The sequence below is a fragment of the Mytilus californianus genome, unplaced genomic scaffold (genome assembly GCF_021869535.1).
Source record: "Mytilus californianus isolate M0D057914Y unplaced genomic scaffold, xbMytCali1.0.p SCAF_1, whole genome shotgun sequence".
NCBI lineage: Eukaryota > Metazoa > Mollusca > Bivalvia > Mytilida > Mytilidae > Mytilus > Mytilus californianus.
In genome coordinates this window covers 43,432,308-43,459,509 of record NW_026262581.1, presented here as the reverse complement: position 1 = coordinate 43,459,509, position 27,202 = coordinate 43,432,308, and the positions used below count along the sequence as shown (strand labels likewise).

General features: G+C 32.4%; 2 protein-coding genes across 8 annotated transcripts in view; both read left to right on the top strand.

Annotated features, from left to right (window-relative positions):
• Positions 1–27,202, top strand: part of LOC127702712 (uncharacterized) — a 333,744-nt gene that overhangs the window by 8,340 nt on the left and 298,202 nt on the right. For 3 of the 7 annotated variants that reach the window (XM_052207051.1, XM_052207043.1, XM_052207038.1), the window contains 6 exons: positions 390–419; positions 1,348–1,425; positions 1,939–1,988; positions 3,269–3,547; positions 3,839–4,040; positions 5,132–5,303. In XM_052207051.1, the coding sequence (XP_052063011.1) occupies positions 390–419; positions 1,348–1,425; positions 1,939–1,988; positions 3,269–3,547; positions 3,839–4,026 (625 nt within the window). In that variant the 3' untranslated portion in view covers positions 4,027–4,040; positions 5,132–5,303. Of the gene's footprint in view, positions 1–93; positions 124–389; positions 420–1,347; positions 1,426–1,938; positions 1,989–3,268; positions 3,548–3,838; positions 4,041–5,131; positions 5,304–27,202 lie in introns of those variants that run through there. The other 4 variants (XM_052207026.1, XM_052207008.1, XM_052207017.1 and 1 more) reach the window with 3 other exon arrangements.
• LOC127720910 (uncharacterized) overlaps positions 22,239–27,202 on the top strand; it is a 435,560-nt gene continuing 430,596 nt past the window's right edge. Inside the window, exons 1-2 of the mRNA XM_052227678.1 lie at positions 22,239–22,308; positions 23,558–23,664. Coding sequence (XP_052083638.1) covers positions 22,254–22,308; positions 23,558–23,664 — 162 coding nt within the window. The 5' untranslated portion in view covers positions 22,239–22,253. The remainder of the gene's footprint in view (positions 22,309–23,557; positions 23,665–27,202) is intronic.

The following is a 27,202-nucleotide window of genomic DNA, read 5'->3' as shown; positions in this document are numbered from 1 at the left end:
TAAAAATGTCAAATAAAGGAGGAAGAAATGCAATATAACATCATTGAAAACATACTACATTAGCACTGTTTTTTCTCCTTCATGTTTTTTCAGCGGAAGAAAAGGCAAAAGAAACAAGAAACGGTAACTTGTGTAGATCTTTGACACCTGTTAAGAATTAATATCTAAAATCTAAATTACAAGTATATCAAAATTCAAAGTCATAAAACAAGGATTCTTAGAGTAAATGATAAAAATAATTTCCTCAAACGAAAACATACTGTAAATATTATAGAATGTAAAACCTAAGTACTTCATATACTAAAAATTTCAAAAAAGGAGGTTGAAATTAATTAAAGGGCAATATAAAAACATTGAAAACAACTATATGTTCTCCTCCATTTTTGCAGCGGAAGAAAAGGCAGAAGAAACAAGAAACAGTAAAGTAACAAAGATCTTTCCCACTCTAGAAATCTAATTGACAGTCTTATAATTTGTCATTATCAGTTGTAAAAGCTCCAACAGTGTTATTTAAGAAGAATTCTTAAAGCAAATGGTATCAGTTGAAGTCATCATTTTGAAAGTTTTACGGACGCTATCATGATTTGGTTGACTATGATTTAAAATGTGTTGGACAGTTAACCACGGACATGTATTAGTATTGTAACGCAAATTCCACCGTTCTCTCCTCGATTATGACATGAATGCGACTTATAACCCTGTTTTTACGTGCCAAGAAGACACGACAATTGCCACTGACGAAACAAGAAATGCTTACCCATCAGGAATACATGATTTCATTACCGGCTGTATTCGTATCATCTCTCTCCTATGATTACTATGATAAGGGAATATCAACCCATTATAACGAAACATATTTAACAAATCCTTGAATTTCATTGGTTTAAATACTATTGATTCATTTATAATAAATGCTTAATATGGCAATATGTTTAGTTTGTATATATATCTGTATATTAGTTTGTCAAACAGCATCACCATACCTATAGATAGATCTAGATAAAATGTCTGAATATACACAGACAGACAGACAGACTAAAAGGCACATTTTTTATTGCTACGATGCGTTAAAAATCAGTATAGTTCATACCTATACTCTTGGCCACCAACCACCACGATAAAAATATACGAGTTTCCATTGTCTGTAATAATTGACATATGATATATCGACCCTCGACAAATTGTCCTCGATAGAACAATGAATCACAGATAGTAAAAATTCATTCAATATCTTACTGTAAGAATGATTGGTAATAACTATAACCACACTCACCGTTAAGTAACCATATGATAAAACCTCAATGGTATTTTAAATCGCTGTGTAAAATCAATATTGAAATTTTACAGACGATGTCAATGTAAAGTTGCTTCTGTAAAGACAATCAGAAACTGTAGAAAAACCGGAAGAAGGAAGACATGTTCAAAGTCAGTACTAGTTGTTTTCATTTAATCTAAGAAACAGTTGCATGAATATACAATTATCTATATGGTACTCACGTTTTTAGGAGCTTTTAATAATTTAAACAATTGCCATACTAGTATCTAAACACAAACAATAATACAGCTGGCTATTGTGAATGTTTTAATTTGTTAATATTGAAGGTTCAGCATTCGAAGAATGTTTTTGATAAAGTCTCCTCATATCTTAGTGGCGTCAGTCGCGAAGATATGAGACGACTATATGTAATTTAGATAATAATAGTTTAATGTGTTTATTGCGTTTTGATAATTATCTCAGGGACTGTATAGATTTTACAGGATTTCACAATTTTATCTGTGTTAGAGCTTTCTGACCAAAACAGCAAATTTGATGTAAAAGAGACAAATCTGTAATTCAAATATGTATGTTTGTTACCAGTTTAATAACGTAAAATTTGTTTCCATGATATGTCTTATATCTTATGTTTGATAACGAATGTCTTTTTACTGTATCTACAGGGTGAAACAGTACTTCTTCACAAAAAAACAATGCAGCTACCCATTTGATGGTATGTAACTTTACAGTTGAATTTTTCCTGTTAAGCAAATATCCTCGTTGTGTATTTACGTACTACATTGGAAGCCTTGCATTTTGTTATGACAATTTACAGGTTGTTTCTGGTTGAATGTTTTCCCCAATTTTATGATATATATCAAAAATTGATATATTTTGAGCTACTCCGCTTTGAAAAACATCGATATATCTAGGATGTACTCGGGTATCGTAGTATTTAAAAAAATAATCGCACAAAGCAGAACAATTCAAATGAATTTGTATATTATTGATTAGACTCCTTACTTTTATAAAAAAAAAAAAAAAATCAACCCTCGCATGGTTCAAATCAGATTTTTTTTTCTCTCAAAACACAGTTGGTAAGATCCCAAGATCCTGGGTTTTCTAAGATTTTTATGAGAGAAGCGGCTATTTATAAGGAAACTTTTGAACCAAGTTCTTTTTATGGTTAAGTTAAGGTCTTCTCTTCCAAAGTTAAAAGCATAACGGACTTCATCATAATTTGGTTGACACCATAATAAGTGTATTGGATATCTGTGTCACAGATAAAAACGAAAATGTTAGATTGTTCGTATCCACCATCCTACCTGTCCTATTTATGATAAATGCGGCTTATCGTCGGATATTTGCGTGTAATAAACTAACAGAAAGAACGCCTCACTCCATCTCTACTTTTGTAATTGGGTCATGCTGCTCATGGCAAGGACATTAATTATAATATCATCATAGGTGCTTCTAAAAGAATTGGCAATGCTTACCAATCATGAGAACTGAATTTACTCTCCCGGTTTTGCTAATGGGTTGATATTACCCAGCTTTTAATTTCAGTGTAGTGGCTTTTCGTCTTTTTCCCTTTGGTTTCGTCAACATTTTTTATTGATCACATAGTTTCTTGTTTCCTTTTAAGTAACATGTAGAAAGGGACAATTAACAGAGTATATTTACGATTCTGGGAACACAACATGTGCTAAATTGCGCGAGCTCTTTGGTGACTCTTGCAAAATGAATATTGGTTTAAAAGTAGAAAGAATTCTTTACTGTCGATAAATCTTGTTTGGTCAAAATATATATCAATATTAAAGTTATACATAATATAATAAGGAATGTAAAAGTTTCACATAACACAAAAAGACGTAAATTACTCAACTAAAAAACTATATAAGCATTAAAAAATGTAGTAGTAAAAATAGTTATTTTTTCATTTCGTTCTTTTTAAAAAAAAATCATCAACTTTATTTGTTCAAATCCTTAAATTTTCATAAATTTGGATTATAGATTTAAGCACAGCAGAGACTGATAACTCAGGATCAAATGACGAAACCGGTTCAAATGATGGATCAGATGATGAGACTGGACCTAACGACGGAACAGGATCAGACGATGGCACGGGATCTAACGATGAAACTGGGTCGGACGATGGGAATGACGATGGGACCGGGACTGGCGGTGGACTTGATGAAGAAGCGGGCGAAACACCACCTGGAGATGGAGAAGATATTGACTTAGTCGACATCATTCTCATTGGTGACTGTACGGATACTGAAAACCCGGAGTGTGAGTATACAAAAACGTATCCAGAAAATTAAGAAGATATCTGAATTCTGAATAAGTATTGCTTGTCACAATAACTAGTTTGGAGTATTTTGCATTTCCTGAGGTTAAATTTATGTTGTTATGGATGTTGCCTTATTGTATACTACAATACCAGTATAACTTATCTTTATTTCATGGTTTTGCATTTCTGCTGTGTTTCTTTATTATAATTTCATAGCTGTCATTTACATAAAACGGCGGATGATAAAAAAAAATAACATATAAAATACGACCATATGGTTTACATTGTAGATGTGTTGGGAAAATGTGCTACCAGTATCAAGGAAGACCCACCACTGTATTACTTTGAGACCAGCTGTCCTACGCATTTCATCCAGTGTGACGAGCATGGAGGTGCAGATATAAAACCCTGTGCACCTGAAACTGAATGGTGTCAACATAAGTTAACATGTGACCATGTCGGCAGTTGTGACACTTAACTATATACTATCAGGTATGATATGTATCCATGTAAATAATCATCTGGAAATGGCTATATGAAATGTTCTAAAATACACAGTACTTTGGAAGTCTAAAATCATTAGCAATTATCGCCCGCAAAAAGGCAGAAAGTAACTTGAATTGAATTCCTGGTGGCTGCATTCAGAAATTTCCTTAGAGGTAATGGATTAAGATAGGTATAAGGTACCAAAACTTCCGCTCAAACGACACTCTCTTGGTGGTTCATATTGTTTAAACTTTTCACAGAAAAAAACAAAGTTGAAAAAAAGAGTAACACAAAAATATTGAACTCCAAGGCAAAATCAAAAAGGGGAAGTCCATAATAACTGACAAAGTCAAACTTTATCAATCAACGGAATAAAGTATACATGTTAACTAACACTAAACTGTGGAACAGGACCGACATACGCTTTCTGAGAACCAGAGTTCAACCCCGGTTTTTGGTGAAGTCCGCGTTGCTCAGTCTTCAATTTTCTATTTAGTGTTTTATGATATGACGTTGTCAGATTGTCTTCGACTTATGAGTTTTGAATATCCTCTTGATATCTTCCACCACTTTTTGTATTATGTAAAATGAATTTGAAAAGATGCGATATAGATGCATTGAAAATTGCTTAAGAAATTAAATACTTTTTAGAACATTAATAAACAAGCATAAGGTAATAACACTTTATCCTCTGCTAGTCTCACTCAATTTTTTAAAGTTCATGAAAGTTAGAGGAATCCATAGTTAAACGATGTTAAAATACTGTAAATTCATTCAACCTATACAAAACAATGAACTTCAAACGGAGCGAGACCGGATTCGTCAACACATAAAGCATATCGCGCATCACCCTTCATACGAATCCACACTATTAAAGTCAAAATGTCACAACAATAGAGACTTGAGGGAGTTCGATACTTAATAGTAAAATTCAGTTTTTTCTTCCCATTTATATGTTGTTTTCTTTTTAAAATCACATTGAAAACATAGATCTTCAACTTCCGTTCTATCAGTCAATAAAAAAACCCGACGAAATATAGACAAAACCATCATTTTTTTGTGTTATATGTTTATAGTGATTTATTTATTTTTTTCAGAACGTAGTGGACTTCATCGATAATCAGATTTCATGTAACTTCTTAAAATGTTGATTTAAGTTTTATCATAAAACTAACTTTAAGTTATCTCCGTATTTTCATCTGCATAATTGTCTTACATTAGAAATTTAGTGTTCATCAATGACATCGTATTAATAAATGTATTTCTACATTGCTGTGTCGTTTCTTTGTACTCTGAAATTGGGTATATGAGATACGTTTGCCATGGTAAAAAAAATCACCAAAGATACCGGGCTTGTAAGAAAGACTACAATAGACTCATCAGTGACGATTTGTTGAGAGGTAGCACATGACGTTATGTGATTCCCTGTGTCTAAAAGCTTTAAAATATGACAAATTTTTGCATACACGGTTGCTTTATTTCACCAATTATACACAAAGTATACAATTTGTATTCATAATCTTCTGGATTGTATTGGCACAAAAATGCACGTTTTGCAGTTTCATACATGCATTTAGTTTTTTTAGTTTTAATGTTGTTCTTCTAGCCACCATTTGAGAGATGATAAGAGTACATTTGCAGACATCTGTTAGTTTTATCCATGTTCTGGTTGTGATACTTTTTTTAAATTAAATATGAGTTCGGAATAGCATGATTGAATGATGCACTTATATCAAGTTGACGCACCAGGAGTTGCTCAAATGCGGTAGGATTAGACAGGTTCAAGCGTACTATCATCTTTTTGTTTCTTTCTAAAAGATTCACATCGTGTTTTGAATCTAACATGTACTTTTTAATTGTTGAAAATCTGACATCGTCAACAATGAAAATTTTTCAGAACATAGTTTATTTGCTTTTACGTCATTCTGTCAGATATGAAGGTTTTAGCTCCACTTATATATGTAACAGATTTCTAAAGAACTTGAGGTGTGCGGTTGACGTACGTAGCGTATTTTTAAGGAACCAAAACATCTTTTTACTTTGCATTTCGTTGTAAAGTCGTTTTTAATCGATCCTTATGCTGAACAGTGCATGATCTGTACGTCCAAGCGTTTTTAAGTACTCTGGAATACTGATTTAATATAACATATTAATTGCTTATTGTTTTTAAAAATTTGGAATAAAAATATCATAAATATAATAACAGCATCGTTTACTTACAATAAACATCGTTCCAGTTCTATAAATATGATAAGATGACATTGACAGTGTGTAATTTAACAAAATGTGCGTCAGGCTCAACAAATACAACTAAAAATACAAACCATTTTGCTCTTTATAAAACCAAGAAACCAAAGAACTATTGAACACTTTAAACACTTTAACTCGAAAAAAGTCGATGTCAAAATGTTACTTTCTTGTAGTTTAATATTCCCAATTGTGCAATTTGTTTTTCCAAGTAAATCGAATAGTTGTCCTGTTTCAAAGAAATTATTTGCAACTTTTTGGTAAATGTAGATGTTACCATATAATGCCAAACTGTCTTCTTGCGTAACTTCCAGTGGAAAATATTTTATTAATATTCTGGACTAGAACAAAAAAATATTGACGAAAATATCGAAATCTAAGGTAAATTCAAAGTTGTGCATCAAACCTGACCAAATCAAACGCTCGGCTATATCAAATGACGGAAAGAATGGAAAACAATTACCATATTAACATAATGACCGGGATATTTGGACTTCCACTGGGAAATAATGGTATGTTGGATTGGGGTAGATTTATTTTACTTGCAACGTGCCACCTAGAGGAGACCGATGAATTGAATATAAAAATGAAAAAATGACAGAAAACACTGACAAGCTTCTGGACGATAAGATAGAGAAGGTCTTTTTTGGCTTGTCACTTTGTAGAACTTTGTCCTCAATTTGACGTGCAGAGAGCGTGGCAATTACTTCACAAGGTGTTTCTGAATTAGTGAACCCATACCGATCTAACGATAGTATTCCAACCAGAAGGTCACACATAAGTAATATGTTGGTAATAGTCACAGTTATATTAAAATTGCATTAATGGTAAACGGCATTGGTTAGTAGAGATTGGTAACTCTGGCTAAATAAGACTATTAAACAATATTAAATAAAAAGGAATTACAAAACATGTTGAACAGTTCAACAAATCACATCATAAAAAACACATGATCCTTCCGAAAAAACAGACATACAATCAAACGGTATAGATAGTCTGAGAGGGTACTGGCACAAGAAGCATTCAAACACTTGTATTATGTATGCGCTAATTGATTTAGAAATGTTTAACAACTAAAATATGCCTATTTTCGTTTATCTAATATTGGAAGTGAAATCTAAGGCAATAGTTCAGTATAGTATTACTTTGATGCCATGTTCCGGTATCTTTTTCATTCGTCAGTGTGTTTCTTGCGAATATTTGACTTTATTAGTAATTACTCAAAATCAAAATATGTAATATTTGTTTTTACTGTTGCTGTGATGATTGACTCATTCGAAATGTAGTCGGTGCGTTTGCCATTATTTGACTCACTAATTAAAATTAATTGATTTCCAATTGAAAAATGAAGAACGATTTCAGAAAAAAAAAACAATTCAATCTTGTTTCATTTATTATTATCTTTAAAGAATATGCAAACCAATATACTCACGATCAACGTCTATTCTAAAAAACAATGTCCATATATACTGAGTAGATTTTAGAAAAATCTCTTCACAGGGATAATTTGCGAGTGCATGCAATAGCCAGGCTTATTATATAGTATGGGTTTTGCCAGTTGTTAAAGGTCGTACGGTTATCTATAGTTGCTGATATCCACGTCCGTTTGTGTTTGGTGGATAGTTATATCACTGGCAATAATACCACCTCTTCTTATTTTTGCATTGTTATTCCCGAGTGCTGCAAAAACAGATCATGCAAGCTTACCAGTGTTGTACAGGAATGCTGCATTTGATCATACTCTATTTTTGTCTACAGATCTGAATCCATTTTAGTAATTTAAGTGGATAGTTTATGATATCACTTCTATTGAAATACATGTATTCTTACAAAAAATGAGGTTCGGTCCAAATAGACTCGTTTAATGTGTACATGGGCTTAACGTCTAATTTTTAGGTCACATTTGGATATGTATATTTCAATATGCTTTCCAAACATTTTACTTTGAGATTTCCTGACAAGCAGGGTCATTGAAAGTAAAAACAAATTGTAATTGTAATATGGAGATAGCCGTAAACCACAAAAGAACTTGTAAATATGAAACAAATATAATTGGCAACAACAAAACTGCACCCTCCATTAATTAAAAAACAGATACATTGAGATTTCATTAATCGTTTCCAAAATCGATAAAGTTGGTTAATGAGAAAACAAAATAATAAAGTTCGTTATTCTATTCCTTATTGGTGTGTTGTATCTCCAGACGATAAACATGGCTCTCATCTGATATCATTAGGCATATTGTCAATTGTACTTGGTGCCTTTTTATTTGATATATCCCACTTACAGGAGCTTTATATCAAATATTTGTTTATTTCCTTTTTAAACATGTGATATTACAGACTTAAAACAATATATCAATATAATGTCTGCTTTAAAGACTCTTAAAAACGTTAGAGTACATATGTTGTAAAAAAAGAAGCAAAGTTTCATTTTCCGAAATGATTTGCCGAATGTATACGTGAAATACACCAAAGACCATTCCCTTTCTTTGTTTAATCGGATGGCTGAAATTGTCCTTACAATTGAATTTTGTCATGTGTTCCCGATAAACGATGTTATCAATGATGACAATATTTGACAGGTGTAACTAAAATATTTTGATTAAATTCAAAAACAGCTTGGTCATGCTAATAAGCTAAACTATTTGCAGGGATTTTCAGGTTTTGAAATCATCTGTAGTAATACTAATATTTTTCTTTTGTTATAAAAGATATGAAAAAATCCTGACCATTTTCTGACAATGTCAATGTCTTACTTGGCAATATTTTGTTCGTTATGGCAATATTTTGTATCGTCAAATCATCGGAATTCCTAAGTGTGCATCTTTAATTACCGATAGTTTTATAAAGTTTTAAATCACCTTTCAAGTAAAAACTTCATAAAGGGAAAATAAAAATTCTGATAAGTTAATCATTTTGTACCATGAAAGCAGATACTTTGATGAAATAATAACTGTTTATAACAATACAAGAATAAGAAGATGTGGTATGGTTGCCAATGAGACAACTCTCCACCAAGGAGCAAATGACATAGAAACATTAATAAACGCATTCATCCTAAAGAACAGTAGCTAGATAAGGTTAATAATAACAGTCTACATTGCGAATTTTTGACATAACTGTTTTCGAACAAAACGGAAACAGTAAACTAACTACATAATGTGCTACAAAAGTAACGAGTTCAACCTTGTAATTACAAACCTCCCTTTTTGGACGGAGATGTTCCTCTTGTCGCATCCTATGGCGTATACATTTTACACATTTAACGATTTGCTACAATATGTTTCTCGCTTTACGAACGGAACCTTGCATTAACACAAGAGTTACTTATACAGTGTTGCAGATACCATAGACTTTTGATTACTTTCAAAAAGTTTTACAGTACCTTACCTGTATGCCTCATTGACAATATATTTGTTACGTTTGGAGGACGTTTTTTTGTTCTACTCTACAAACAATCGGTATTCCCATGAGAACCAACTATGCTCCTCTTTTTGGATGTTTTGGATGTTTCAGTTTTGTTGTTGATGTTGTTTGATTGTTACATCAAATCGCATACTCGACACCTCTTTTTATTCTAGAATTGAATGCTCCTTTTTGTACTTTTATTGGGGTGTAAAAGCGTTGACCGAAGCACATTTTGTATGAAGTGCGTAAATGAGTTTTCGGGCACTTTTACTGTGCTTATCCTGAAGGCTTTGGCCTATCTCATAGCAATTGCTCAAATAGTTTACCAAATTGCAGTTTGAATTCTTCTCCCACAAAACTGTAGACATTAACAGCAATACAAGTTTTGCAGAAATACTAATATAACAGAAACAACCTCTCGATTCCAAATAAGAGTAAGAATGAAATGCAAATATGATATTGAAAATTGAGGTCGGTTGCCAAGGGAACAACTGATGGGGACAAAAATTTCAGAAAATCTAGTTTACTAAACGCTATATAAATAAAAATCAGACGATTTCTTTTCCTAATAGTTAAATGGAATTAAATAAGACTTTATTGTAATAAAACATATCATTGTTAGTGACAAAAAATGAAAACAGAATATATTATAGAAATAACGTTTCAATTGATAATAAATGATCAAATGCTAAATTATGAAACATCTATCTCTTGTGACTATTTTAAGAATGTGATGGTGATTGTGAGAATTTTTTGACGGACAATAATTTGAAAACAACAATCAATTGACAAACAAGCATTATAATTTTCTTTGTCGTTATTTTCGGGATGACTGTTAGGGGCGAGTAATTTAATTTTTTCCAGAGGAGAGGACGTTGATTAAGATTAATTTGCAAATAAAGGTCTTTTATCCTGCAATCAGCCAACTATGGTACAAATAATAGGTACACAAATTAATTTTTGCTTTATATGTACTAATACAAATAAAGTCTCCTGTTACCCCGCTTCCATGAATTTGACATAAAATGCAACTTTCACATCACAAGACCTTTCAACATATGACTAACCAAAATTGGCACTGGTGAATTATATTCTTCAGCATTATACAATGATAATTAAGGTTCCACACATGAACCAGCTAAACATTATCTATGGAACGCCAAAACTGTCTTATTATGCCTATTTTCATTATATGATGAGCATTCACCTTAATATGGTGTCCAGTTGACATTATATGATGTGCAAATATACTTATATGATGTGCAAACATCCTTATATGATGTACAAATATACTTATATGATGTGCAAATGTACTTATATGATGTGCAAATATACGTATATGATGTGCAAATATACTTATATGATCTGCAAATATACTTATATGATGTGCAAAGATCCTTATATGATGTGCAAATATACTTATATGATGTGCAAATATACTTATATGATGTGCAAATATTCTTATATGATGTGCATTTGTCCTTATATTATGTGCAAACATCTTTATATGATGTGCTTGTGTCATTATTCTATGTGCATGTAAGACTATATGATGTGGTTCGGATTACTTCATTATTTGATGTCAATACGTACTTATATGATGTGCTTTCATCGTTGTTATGGTCAATAAACATGATCACGATTAGAACGATTACTGTCTACGTCATAACTGATTCCGATCTGCTTCTCCGGAATTACGGTTCAAAGCTGTACCTATCGTTTGGAAAATGGATGAGATTTTAAAAGAGATAAACCTTGCCATGTTGCTACTTCGTTTTGAAGATGAAAAAATCACATCTGATATTGTTGGAAAATTGTCAAAATATGAATTGCAAAGTTTAGGTATCGATGGGTCTATAAAATAATTAACATACGGCTAAAGTGGATTATATTATGGCAATCTAATTAAAATATAGTTCTCTGATTTCGTGATACTCATATGTGTACGAGCACGCGAGTTTATATAGATATGAATTTTAATTAGATTGATATTATGTTTGATCTACAAGATATTATCCTGCTTTTTTAACGAAAGTTTACTGTTTCTGATCTAACAGCTCCAGCCTCGTATCAGCTTCCGAAAGTGCAAGTTATAGAAAAAGTGAGACAGTGCAATTCATTGAAAAAATTACACAGGGCAATTTAACTAAAATCAACGTTTCAAACATTTCGGAGGAAGATTTAGATCCATTAAAAAAGGAGCTAGTTGAAAAATTTCCCTGCTCTGGCAAAAATATGATAAAAGAACTTTAGCTGTATTGCTATACTAATTAAGTCACAGTCATTTTAAACAGTATTTTATATTATAAGCTATAAACGTTTCTACTCATGCATAATTATACCGGGATGGAATAAATGAGATATGGGATGAACTTGAACTCGATACAATACATTTGTACTTACATTTGTACGTAAAAGTCATTTAAATTTTGCGAGCATTTTTTTTATAATTTCTTTTGCTCACATTTTTATTACAGCTTCAACTAGACAGCTACCCGCAACATAAAAGGACCTTCGCACAAACATCCAGAGGTCTTTGGGACTTAAATTTCGCTTATACAAACCTCCACACTCAAGGCACCGAACTGTTAAAAGGGCTAAGGTACCGACCGTTCATCTTTCTTCTTTTTTGAGGGGGGGGACTTTAAACAGTTGAAATGGTGAGCAATACAAAATCTATAGCAATGCCCAAATGGTTAGCCCTAGCTTGTTCATATTGATTTTGGGTCTTGTTATGACTTTTAACACATTTTATACAAGAAAAAAATAATGTTTTGTAAATATTTGTCTGAATATGCTCTACATGAAAGGTCCCATTTGAGCAATTTGCGCTCTTATAGGTTTTGTCATTTTATTGTCTATTATTTTGATGACTTATTTATAGAGAAACCTTCCTTGCAAAATGGTAGGCAAAAACAGAATTACAAATAAATAATTAGGGAGATACCATTTGATTTTTATGGGAGGGGGGCTAGGATGAAAAATTTTGTCCTGGATAAAGAATTCAATTTTTGATGAAATAATAAAAAAGTTTTATTTTTGTCAGTTTGGACCCCGATTTGGACCAACTTGAAAACTCGGTCCAACATAAAAAAATTAAATACATGTTCAGATTCAGCATATCAAAGAACCCTAAGAATTATTTTTTTTTTAAAAATCAAACTAAGTTTAACTTTGGACTCTTTGGACCTCAATGTGGACTAATTTTAAAAACCGAGCCCAAAATCAAAAATCTAAATACACGGTTAGATTCAGCATATCAAAGAACCCATATAATTCAATGTTTGTTAAAATAAAACAAAGTTTAATGTTTGACCCTTTAGATTTGAATGTAGACAAATTTGAAAACGGGGCACAAAATCCAAAATCTAAATACACACGGTTAGATTAAACATATGTTAGATCCCTAAGAATCAAGACTTTGAATTAAACACCATTGAAATTGGTCAAGAAATAAGCAATTTATACAAAGTATTAGAAAAGTATTGTTGTTGCCCCTTTTTGGACCCTAATTCTTAAACAGTTAGGGCCATAACCCCCAAAATCAATGCTTCCTTTTTTGGTATGGAACCGTGTGGTACAATTTCATAGGGATCCATATACTTATACACAAGTTATTGTCCTGAAACAAGAAAAATGCTTGTTTTTGGCCTCTTATTCCTAAACAGTTAAGACTATAACTCCAAAAAATCAATCCCAAACTTCTTTTTTGGTATGGAACCTTGTAGAACAATTTTGAAAGAGATCCATACACTTATACGCAATTTATTGTCTGGAAACCAAATGTCTTCGGACGACGACGACGACGACATCGCCATACCATTATACGGCCGCAAATGTTTGCGTTCGTATAAAAAATTGGATACCCTTTCCATTTTCTCCTTAGTATCCCCTTTTTTAGGTTACACATGACCGGTGCCTTACAGGAGTTATAACCCTTCCAATGTCCGATGTTTGTCCCTTTTTAGCTTCTTTTTTACTTATATCTTGAGAAAAGTTATATATAAAACGAAACTTGAACTGCTATTTTAAATGATCAGCAATGCAAGATTTACAAAAAATGAACACACTTGAAATTTGTGTATCAACTTCTTATAGGAAAAACTAACTCCAAATAGGAAAGACATTTTCAAATAGAAACAACCTTTTTTGTTTGCTTCCCTTTTAAAACAAATAATATTTTTTTCAAGAAATTTTGAATCAAACATTTAAAAAAAAATTACCCCCCCCCCCCCAAAAAAAAAAATAAATAAAAAAACTAGCTCTAACTTCCCACGTTACCTTTTATGTTGAGGGTTACTGTCTTGTTGAAGCTGTAAAATAAATGCGCGAAAACGTTGTAAAAAGCTGCGCGCAAATGTAATGCACCGAGTTGAAGTGCATGTCTCCTTTTAGTTTAAACAATATTTTATTTGCTAAATTGGAGCCAAATGGATTAGACACAAGTAAATCATACATATGAAGTCTTCTTCATAATACAATATAAATAAATACAATAATAATATAATGAGCATACATGTAAAGCATACAGTTTATAGAATAAAATACGAGCTATAGGTAAACAAGAAGAGAGAGAGAGAGAGAGAAAAAAGAAGGAAATATTGAAAAGTCATATAATTCTGTGATGATGACGTGGGTGTTGATGATGATGTCGATGATGATAATGTTCCGTGTAAGTATCAGTAACGCTTAATGAAGGTACAAGAAATCTGTTTGATCTTTTGGTGAAATTTTGAACATTTTTGAAAATTCGGATATTTTGTTCGTTCGAAAGTTCCAAGTTTCCGCAAATTAATAGTTTTGTATCAAAACAAAGTTTTCGGAAAGCCAATTAAGATTAATGATTAGGGTTTTTCTACATAAAGTGTATTTTGGACAAACGAAGAAGTAATGTTGAACATCCTCAATATCTGACCCACATTAGCAAGAAGGATCATTTATAATGTTAGCTCGAAAATTTTCATTGTTTAAATATGAAGCGGAGCATCGCAATTGCATTAAAATAATGTTCAATTTCATCGGGCCGTACAAATAAAACGTTCCAACTTTACTTAGGAGACTATCACATTTCAATTCGTTCTTAAATTAGATATAGAGTCGACGCTGCGAATTTTTGGATCAACTTTATTCCACTCACGTATTGTGGAGGGAATAAACGATTCAGTAGTAAAGGAAAGTCTACAATAATATCATGACCATTTTGCAACGGATAGTTGGTTGTACTTTGTATACATGGATGTACAAGATTACATAGGTACTTTGGTGCATGTTTTTGGTTCATATTATAAAACATCTGTAATTTTCTTCTTCTTCTTTCAAAAAGAGATTCCCAGCCAACCTCAGAGTATAAGGTTTCAGTTTTAGTGAAAATTGGTAGACCGGTTGCAATTCTTGTGGCCTCTTATTGTAAATTTTATCCCACACTTCCGTGGCATATTCAATAAACTGCTTCGCCGAGCGCGGCTGGATACGACCGCAGAGGTCCAACCCTGAACAGTTGGGGCAAAAATGGACACAATATTCGCGCTTGATACAGGTCTGAATTTGACAGATAAAAGGTTTCTGACACAGAATAACTGTAGTCAAAGAACTTAGAATTGGTTATATGATTTGAATTTATATTCATTTTTTTTTGTTTTTGTGCAATACACTATGCTGTTGTGAATTGACCTCCCCGCAACCCCTTTTTTTCAACAAAAAAAAAACTTGAAGGATTTTCTTTTTGATTTCTGAAATGTTGAGGAGAAAAAATTGTCCCCCCCAATTTTTTTTAACCCCCCCCCTTTTTCCAAAAAAACAATTCTTTCCCTCAGTCATGTTCATAATTTAAATTCAAATTTGCAATGGAGTTTGCAACCATCATAACCCATTTAAATAAATCATAAAAGTCTGAAAGTAGAAAATGACATACATAATCATAGCTAAAATTAATTTACCTTAATCAGCAATATTAAAATAGTAACTTCTAAAAATGAATTTACAGCTAATCACCTCAAGACAATACAAAAATTCTTTATACATAATTTAAAAGCAGTGAAAGGGAGGTAATTCAAACACAGCTTTGAATTACCTCCCTTACACTGTATTTTGTACGTAAGTAATTGTCCATTAACCAGGACAACCTTGTTTTTCTCACTTTTTTGCCCCTAATTCCTAAACGGTTTGAGCCATAACCCCCCTAAGCCAATCCTAATCATCCCTTTGTGGTATGGAAACTTGTGGTATAATTTCAGAGAGATCTATACACTGTTCCACAAGTTATTGTCATGAAACTAGAAAAATGCTACTATGGGCCCCTTTTTGGCCCCTAACTCCTAAACTGTTAAGACCATAACCCCCAAAATCAATCCCAACCTTCCTTTTGTGGTTATAAACTTTATGTTTAAATTTCATAGATTTCTATTTACTAATACTAAAGTTATTGTCCGGAAACCAAATGTCTTCGGACGACGACGACGACGACAACGTGATACCAATATACGACCGCAACATTTTTTGTGGTCGTATAAAAATGGGTCGAATCAAAACTAGGTACAGTTTATCTAAATTGTTTCGAGATAGTCGGTATTTAAGTTAACGTAAAACTTTCAAGTGTTTATTTACACTTGTAATTATATTTTCAATATGATTGTTCCATTTTGCGTCACTACTGAAATTATCTCCCCGGTGCTTATGAGATGTACTTAAAGGGATATTTTAGCATTTAAGAAAGTACATCTCATAAAGGGATATTTTTACCATTTAAGGAACCGACCGTGCAACACCCTCATGGGTAGTCACGGTCGTAACCCCCCTTTAGTCGTCGTCATTTAAGGAAAAGCTGAGGTCTGGAATCTCGATATTTAAGAAAATCATAATTTCGGTTTTATCAGGGTTAAATGACATAAGCCATTTAGTAGACCAAACATCCAGGTCGGATCGATACCATATCTAATATGTTCTCTATCGTTACCAGAATAACTGAATGATGTGCCATCAGCAAATAGCCGATACAGTGATGTAAGCTTATTAGCAATATCATTAATATATAAGACAAAGAGAAGAGGGCCTAGAACTGATCCCTGAGGAACACCAGCTAAAACATTACAGAAGGAAGAAGACGAATTATGCAATACTACTCTCTGTTTTCTATCATGTAGATAATTTTCAATCAAATGTAATAAGCTTCCTTAAATACACATAATCTTTTAGTTTTAAATATAAGGCCTCTGTGCCAAACTTTGTCAAAAGCTTTAGGAAAGTCACAGAATACAAAATTCTTTTTTTCCATATCTCCTTTCATCTATACCGAGGTGGCGGAGTGGTCTAAGTAGTCGAACAACTGTATCACTAGCCTGTCCACACTTAAGTTTTGAGTTTGAATCCCGCACATGGCAGGTACGCCCGATTCCAATCTTAAAACGACTAGAATTGTTAGTTTTCCTACCGAAGGTCGGTGGTTCTCTCCTCCTCTCTTCCTCCACCAATAAAAACTGACCGCCACGAAATAGCACGAAAGTGCTGAAAGTGGCGTTTAACACAAATCAATCATTCAATCAACCATTCATACCAGTATAATTATGCATGAGTACAAAATTTTATAACTATTGTTTTGAAATAATTTTTAAAATGACTGTGATTTAGTTGGTATAGGAAATAAATTAAGATAAAGCGGCAATTCAAAAAGAGGGAACAATCGTATCGGTATAGCTGTCGTTTGCAAAATAAATTGTTTTATCATATTTTCGCCATAGCAGGGAAATTCTTCAACTAGCTCTTGTATTAATGCATCTAAAATCTTCCAAGGAAAATTAATGTTTGAAACGTTGACTTTTATTAAATTGTACTATCTCATTTTTTCTATAAATTGCACTTTCGGAAGCTGATACCACTGGAGCTGGTAGATCAGAAACAATACACTGGGTTTCAAAAAAAAAAAAGCAGAATATCCTCTTGTAGATCAATTATTTGAAATCCGGGTTCTCAGTACACAGTCGAGGACTCATAATTTAATAACTTTAACTGTATGTTCATTATTGTAGATTCATCCATTAAATTTAAACTTTGCAATTCATATTTTGACAAATTTCCAACAATATCAGATGTGATTTTTTCATCTTTAAAACGAGGTACCAACGTGACAAGGTTTATCTCTTTTAAAATCGCATTCATTTTACATCAATAGTTACAGATTTGAGCCGTAATTCCGGAGAAGCAGATCGGAATCAGTTATGGCGTAGACAGTAATCGTTCTAATCGTGATCATGTTTATTGACCATAACAACGATGAAAGCACATCATATAAGTATGTTTTGACATCATAAAATGAAGTTATCCGAACCACATCATATAATGTTACAAGCACCTAATATAATGACACAAGCACATCATATAAAGATGTTTGCACATAATATAACGAAAAATGCACATCATATAAGGATATTTGCAGATCAAATAAGGATATTTGCACATCATATAAGTATATTTGCACATCATATAAGGATCTTTGCACATCATAATTACATTTGCACATCATATACGTATATTTGCACATCATATAATTACATTTGCACATCATATAAGTATATTTGCACATCATATAAGTACATTTGCACATCATACAAGTATATTTGCACATCATATAAGGATCTTTGCACATCATAATTACATTTGCACATCATATACGTATATTTGCACATCATATAATTACATTTGCACATCATATAAGTATATTTGCACATCATATAAGTACATTTGCACATCATACAAGTATGTATGTACATCATATAAGGATGTTTGCACATCATATAAGTATATTTGCACATCATATAATGTCAACTGGACACCATATAAAGGTGTTTGCACATCATATAATGACAAGTGCACATCATGTAAAGGTAAACGCACATCATATAATGAAAATTGGCATAATAAGACAGTTTTGGCGTTCCATAATTATCCATTTGTTTGTTGCATTGATATATCACAAAAGTTTTTTTTTTTGTGTCAAATACTTCATAATTTACATTTTATCATTGTTGTTGTATATCCTTATTCAAATATTTTGACCTCGAGCATCAACGAAGAGACATAAATTGTCGAAATGCGCATCTGGTGCATTACAATTGGTACCGTTTATGTTATTACTGCCAATGAATCGATACATCTGCTGGTGTACTATTAGTCCCCGGTAGTATCACCAGCCCAATAGCACTTTGAAACTGGCATGAAAATACGGAAATTATTTTATTAAAATTTGCTGTTATAAAAGTTGGGAAATAACTTTGAATTAAGGAATTGATCTCCCTCATGCAAAGCTCTGATTCTTTGTCCAGATTTGGCCATGTTTAAGGTCCTTTTTGGTTTAATCTGCACTTCAACATTTGTATTAGATTTTGAATATTCAAATATTTTGACCTCCAGCATCACTGAAGAAACATTAATTGTCAAAATGCGCATATGGTGCATTAAAACTGGTACCTTATTTGTTATTACTACCACTGGGTCGATACCTTTGATGGTGGACTATTAGTCCCCGAAGGTATCATTAGTCCAGTAACCTTTAGATCCTTTTTTTTGGTTTGATCCACTCTTCAACATTTGTATTAGATTTTGGATATTCAAATATTTTAGCCTGGATCATCACTAATGAGACATTAATTGTCGAAATGCGCATCTAGTGCTCTAAAATTGGTACCGTTTATGTTATTGCATATACTAGAGAAAACTAAAAGCAAATGAAGGGCGGTGCTATTGTTGTTCTGTAACCCAAAGACCCAGTGAAACTTTTAGCACAAAGCTAAAGCTAACACCTCAATGCATGTTAAAAAAACTTTACAAAACAATCCAGACAGTTAGACAACCACGCTATCATCTACATAAGTTAGATAACTTGGCAAGCTCAAGACAAAATGTATGAAGAATGAAGGTAATTCGGATGAACTGTATAAACACTAAACTATAAACAAAACAAGTGGAAATTGAAAAAATAATACATACACGAGAAGTAATCTGAAAAGTCAATACACTATTACTGTAAAAATATAAGAGAAAACACCAAAAGCACTGACAATTTTTGAACAATCTGATAGAATATTACCATTTTTGTGAGTAATATCTTCTTAAGTCTAGACAACACTTGCACTATTTGTTTTGTATTTATACATGCACTTTAAGAGTTCATTTAACACGTACGTGTGTAACTATCGATGTTGTTTGCGTGCGTCTAAGTGTCCGCTGAAGTAATTCTGTGATTCATTGCTCATACATCAAATATTTTGTGTGAAAAGATTATATAGTTTTGAATAGTTTGGATGTGAGAAATTTCAATATTGTTAGCTTTATTTGTTTATAATGCCAAAAAGCAAGTAACCATGCATTAATGTTGTAGATAAATACTGTTATCCAGTGTCTTGACAGCTTTGAGTACTGATAATATATCCTTCTACTATAAATTCATTGACTTTTTGACTTTTTAATTTTCTCGAACATTTGCACGATAATTATCGTTGCTTTGACATAATTTATAGCTGACGGATCCCAGCGCTAATCATTTCAACCAATCAATGACTGAATTAGGCAATATACAAGTTTCTTCCTGTTACAAAAAATATATAAAGACATCGCTGCAAATTCAGCACACCAAGTGAAATATAAGAGCTATTAACAATGATGTATATTTCTTCCACATTCTGGTTTACTCTTATGATACTATATTTACATGTCGTAGAAAGCACTCATTTCCGAGGAGGCTTTATATCATGGAAGCCAGCTGAAAATAATCAGGTGAGATTCAAATTTTTTTCATAAATTATATGAATATAACATTTCATCGCATCATATTTTTTTTATTTTAAGAAATACTGTTGTTCTAACAGTTAAATATAAACGTCACAGCTATCAAATTAGCGTTATGTTTCTTACAAAAAACAGTTTCAGAAACAGTTCACGTGTTAAATAATTGTGTCAATAAGTTGCAATCAACACAATCAATTTTGTTCAAGAAAAGGAAGACACGTGTTTTTATTGTTGTTGCATGTTTCAATTTGTAAGAGGTTAAGCATGACAGTTCGATATCTAAACGTTCTATTTATAGTTAAAGTATTATCAAATGTTTTTAAACATTGCAGATTGAAATCAATTATCAGGTAATCTATTGACGAGCTTATTGAAACATTGCAGATTGAAATAAACTACAGAGTTGCTTTCCGTAGAAGTGCGAATTCCCATATGTGCGATGAGAACACAATAGACAACGGTACAATGAACTCTGGCGAAGGGGCTCTACAGTGCCTAAAAGGATGCAGTGGAACCATTACTACTATGTCATATTACTGCACTGACTTTAGTGACACTGAAGAATGGACAACGGGCACCAACAGCGTAAAATACAATCCTTCTGCTTCCAGTGACAACCTATACCATTTTGGGTAAGTGCTTGCTATCAGATGAGGATAAGAAGACAAAAAACGGCTTAGATGCTTTGGGACAGCTTGGATAAAATACTTAGAAAAATCCCGATATCCATATGAAAATGCTGTTCAAAATGTAGAAAATGAGACACTGGCGTTTATCAATTATGTGTTTGCCAGGCATTTTTATTCAAATTCTATTTCCAATTCAGATTGTGTTTAAATTCTTAAATTCTTAAGCACAGTTCAATAACACAGCATCAATTTATATAATGTTTAGTATGATTTACTTTGGATATAGTTATGTAGGAGTTATCCGGAAGTTTTATCGTATGATTTCCGAAGTAAAACCAGTTCGATTAGGTATTCACCAGATACAACCTTTACGTGCCTCGAAAAATAAGTTAGTCACAAGTAAATCAAAGATTGTTGAGTTTATTTATCATTAATTTATTTAACCTCATTTGTTGCCATTTTAGGATTTTGAATCAGCCTTCATAGTGTAACCCAAAAAGTCATAACTGGGGAAAATAAAATGGTTAGCAAACCTTTAAATTACAACTTAGGCATTAATGTCAAATCTTCTCTGTCAAAATTATGTAAATTTAAGTAACATTTAAAATATATTGAATTATTACATTGGTAGCAATGAATTACATTGATTTCCCAGTCAAATAAAAACCGATAATTTCACATGTGAAATAAACGTGGTTATTTCACTCTCTGACGTCATACAACAATAGGCGTTGTCAAGACGTCGATAACGTCGGATCAAAACAAATTGTGAATGCGTAGAAAAAAGATATAGTTCCTTACATTTTCTACATTAATTTCATTAAAAAAGCCATTTGCCAATGTAATAAAAAGAATAACTAATCAAAGAATTCAAATATCGAAAAATATTCAACTCGTGACCGAACAACACTGATAATGCGCATTCGTGAATTAATGTGTTGTTCGGTCACTCGTTGAATATTTTTCTCTATTTGAATTCTTCGATTAGTTATTCTATAATTATTTCAACAATATTTCTCAATTTCTTTTTTAAAAGTTTTACAAGCTGTTGTTGGATAAATCTAGTCGAAGGCGGCTCAAACTGGATGATGCGGACTACAGTAGATCTGAACAAACGAAAAGACAATGGGAAAATAAATTCCTCTCCAATATCTGCAATGCAACCTATTGTCAGATTCAATTATGGGTGTGACTATACATTGAAAATACCTGGTATGCCATTTGACAATTTCTCAAAAAAATGGACAACTGGACACATAGAAGTTTTGCTGTTTTATCAGTTCCCTATTATTTCCCGTGAGAGGGAGAGCTATTGTCATTATTATGAGTCCATCAGTTGTTGAAAAATGATTAAAATCTTCCAAAGCAAAACTGATATATTCAAAGTAAAGATGGTACTACTGGAAGGTCTTTTGATAAACCAACATGTCGCCCGTTTTACTAAAGCAGAGGTGAAAACACCAAATTCACTTTTAAAACGGATCATACGTTTGCCTATGAGGACCGAAAATAGAGTTGCCATTGAGACAACAATCCGTCATTGACCACAGAACGTAGATTAAAACCACTATAGGGCCTGGTACGGCATTCAGCGATGAACACAACTCATACGATATTTTTAACTATAAAATGCCCGGCATGACTTATGGGAAACAATTCAAACGAGAAAAAATAAAACGGGAAACAAATATGGTAGAAATCAACAAACGATAACAGCTGAATTACAGGTCCCTGATTTGGGACAGGCAACTACAGAATGAGGCAATATGAAAAGTGGATGCGAGCGTTCAATTTTCTTCTCACCTTAGACAAACGTGTAACCGCACAACATAATATCAAGTGGAAAGGGCTTGGCTCAACAGATCGACACAATCACCGAAAACAACAAAACACACAAAAGGCCCGAACTCCGACTTTAAAATATTGCAGTTATGGGAAGCTAGGTCAAGGCCAATTACAACTAATAAATAAGAAATATGGTTTTCAAAATCAAGTTAGATACCGAAAATTTTCTACCTTTAGTCTTTGACAACATAATCCATTCGGCCTAATAAAAAAAACGTTGGAAGGTATTACAGCTTTTTTGAAGGATATTACTTGACTACGAACGAAAACAGCATCGTAATAGACAACTGAAGTTTTCCTTGCGCTTGAGTAAATAAAGCACGTTAGATGATCACAAATGGTATATACAAAGAACATTACTTGACCTTTTGTAAACTTAAACATTTTTCAAAAGTATGGATAAGCAAGACATTCTGACATGAGCCCAACTATTGTTGAAGACGGTGATTTGTTGGTCTGCTTCTTTTTTTGCCATGACGTTGTCAGTTTATTTTCGACTTATGAGTTTGAATGTCACTTTGGTATCTTTCACCTCTTTATTAATCAAAATACAAAATGTTATTCAATATTTAAGTACAAAAGCAACAATAACATACCAATTAATTTTGTTTTATAGTTTCTGATGATGATGGTGATGTTGTACGTTGTCGGTGGTCTACAAAAACTCCTAATGATGAATGCGGTGGTGTTTGTGAAACACTGAGTGGTTCTTATTTAGATGAGGTAATATGTTGTTGAACATATGCTTTTTTATAATCTGCAAAATCAAAGAAAGAACCAAAAAATTAAACTTGCAAAAATAAAGCAAACTATCTTTTCAAGATCAGAAATTACTTTTACAAATCTTTTTGTATGGAGAGAAGAATGAAATTTCGACGTCAAAAGGACCATGAAAGCCATGAGGACAATTTAAAGCCTGCAATTTAGCTTAAGCCAATTAAATTAACAATGGTAATTGATGAATATGATGAGCAAATAAGACCGAGAAGTAAATCCTGAATCATACTAACTGACATGAGAACGGGAGTGTAATGATATCGTGCCTTTATTGTGTTGTCTCTATATATACAACTCGCATAAAATATAAGCTAAAATTTATAATATGCCTTACCAACTACAATAACTCATGTGCACGTGTTTTCATGCCTAGCAAACATGTCTTTTCTCCATATAATTTAATAATTGAAAAGATCACACGAACCATACTTGGAAAGTACAATATGTATGGTTTTGTTTTAGAGCTCTTGTGTTTTGAGTTACAACGTAACAAGCGTCATTGGTTGGTACGCAGTTGCTTTGCAAATCGAAGACTTCCAGAAGTCTTTCGATACAGTTCCTCTCAGCAGTGTTCCTTTGCAGTTTTTAGTTGTCGTTGCCAGATCAAGCGAATCGTGTGCCTCCAGACCAGTTCTACCGCCGAATATAATAACTGATGGTTCGGTTCACCACATTCCTGTCAACACTATTTTTAATGAGTCGATTGTTGCTAGAAGTGGTGGTGAAACATTAAGGTAAGACAGACATTTTAAAATCAACACAATCTTATAACACAATGTTGACTGATGTACCCCTTTTTTGACATTTTTACCTATTATGTCTGTTTGTTGTGATCACACATCGTTGTCAATATGATGGAATTTTATACGACTGTCATACAAGTGAGAGGTTTAGCTAGCTTTAAAACCAGTTTTAATTCACCATTCTACATAAGAAAATGCCTGTACAAAGTCAGAAATATGACAGTTGTTATCCATTCGTTTGATGTGTTTGAGCTTTTAATTTTGCCATTTGATTAGAGACATTCCGTTTTGAATTTTCCTCGGAGTTCAGTATTTTTGTGATTTTACTTTTTAAGAACTAGTTGGTTAAATAAAACAGTTTGTCAGTTAAGCAGTTCAAACAGTAGAAGCGCTGCTCTCGTGTTCGTTCGTAGTTTTAAAACAACAACAACAACTGCAATACTAATAATTGTCTATTAGATGATTGTACTGGATTAACAAAAGGCATGAATGATTATTCTTTTAACTGGATCTCCATTCTCTGTCGTTAAGCTTCTTATAAATTCTGAAAAATTTGATTGAATAATTTATATCAAATTAGTTTGCAATAATTCTTACAGTGTATGTAACTCAAAACAATATCGATATATGAGTAAGAACAAAACAAATCCGTCACAATTTTGTATAAGTTTTTGAAATAGTTTCATTACATATAAAAGAACAAAAGAAAGTCTGTGCATATTTGTGTCTTGCCGGTTTAGTTTTGAGAAGTCAAACACGAAAAACGATAGTGTTGTCGTTTTTGATACTTCAAAAAGTAAAACGAAAAATGCAAGTTTTGAACATTTGCACTTTACTTTATTTCTGTGATTTAATTCTTCTATTCAATTGAAAAATCTAGTAGAAGCCATTAAAGAGCAATGTGCATAGTGCTATAAAATTGAGAATATTCATACATTTATTTACCCCAAAAACTGTTTTCGCAACGATTGTATCATTTCCTTTTTTTCAAATAAAAATCTTATTTTATCTATAAAAATCATTCTCTATAAGAAGAGTTTCTTGGTATATTAAGTAGAAAATATAATAATACTTATAATATACACTCATGTATTATTATTGGTCTTCAAATGCTTGTATTTAATTAAGCTTTATTGATGAAAGAAAATACAGAAAACCCGCTTCGAACGCGTGTCATGAACAAAGTGTTTTTTTAATTTTCTTTACGTTAGTCAAATACTGTTTTATTTTATTCTTTTGTTTGTTTTTATATGAGCAGAGTTAAAGCAGTTGACACAGTTTCACCTATAGGAATGATTAAATCAGAATTGTTTCCATATGGATCGACTGGTAGAGAATGGTTTGTGACCGTGACTTGGAAACCAACGAAAAGCCAGATAGGCACCCACTTGTTTTGTTTCACAGCGGTTGATAATATAGGGTATGCATGTTTTGGTCATTCTGATCCAGCTTTATATCGAACAAACAATGATGATTTTGTAAATTTTTCAAAAACACTATACACAAGCAAAAATAGCAATGAATACGTAAATACTTGTCATACAAGTTTCTTGAATTCAAATAATTACTGAACTTTCGGTTTTTCTCTTTTGTACTCCAATCATTTTTGCGCTAAAGTTAATGTTATAGTATCATCTTCTTTCATCCTTTCCAAAATCAAGAATATGACGGATGGTTTCCATTCGTTCCGTTTTTGTGAATACTATTTTCTTTAAGGACTTATTCATAATGAACATTTAAATACTTTCGATTTCAGTCAATCCTCAGATCAGACATGCGCTACACTTGTGGTTGACGATCACGAGGTGAAACAGGTGACTGATAACCTTGATGATAACGCTGTGATTGTTCTTAATCCAAGTTGCAATGATTTCAGAACACCAGAAAGTAAGATTATTGTGCGACAAGTCTTTCTAATAACTTTAAAAAAAAAACTAAAGATACTTTAAAGAGAGCTGAATATCATATCTGAAATAGTTATTGACGTTTTACTTTGTATGTTCGACTTTCGCCAAAACGATAATTGTATCTCATATACAAGTAATGAAAGTGTTTTATTTCATTTGTTTTTGTCACAGTAAACATCGATAAATGCAAAATTGATTTTAAAAACTGAGATTTAAATAAATTTTGGAAAATCTGGAATGTTAGAGGCACATTCCAATCCACGTGTATAATGCTGTCGGAAATTGGATTCCTGTGGCATTGATTATTCAAATAACAATCAGAATATTAGATATCAAACGTAAGCGCTAGTCAATCACAAACGTGTATGAATAAAGTTGATTTTTATTGTCCTATATGATTAGTACATGCATTAGGCATAATTTTAAATAACATTGAGAATGGAAACGGGGAATGTGTCAGAGACAACAACCCGACCGAAGTGCAGAAAACAGCCCAAGGCCACCAATGGGTCTTCAACATAGCGAGAAAATTCCGCACCCGGAGGCGAGCTTCAGCTGGCCCCTAAACAAAATGTGTACTATGCAGGTAATGTTATATCAAAAATTGTTCGTACTGTTAACCTAAATAATGAATCGCACTTTTCTTGTAAGGTTGTTGCAATAGACACTAAAATTTGATCCCTTTGAATTTCAAATATTTGAACACCACCGAAGAGAAATTTTAATTCCGAAATGCCTATATAGTACATGAAATTACTTTTGTATCTTGTAATTGTATATTGATATTGAAATGTGATTTTTATCAAAACTATTTTAAACATAGAAGTACGTACT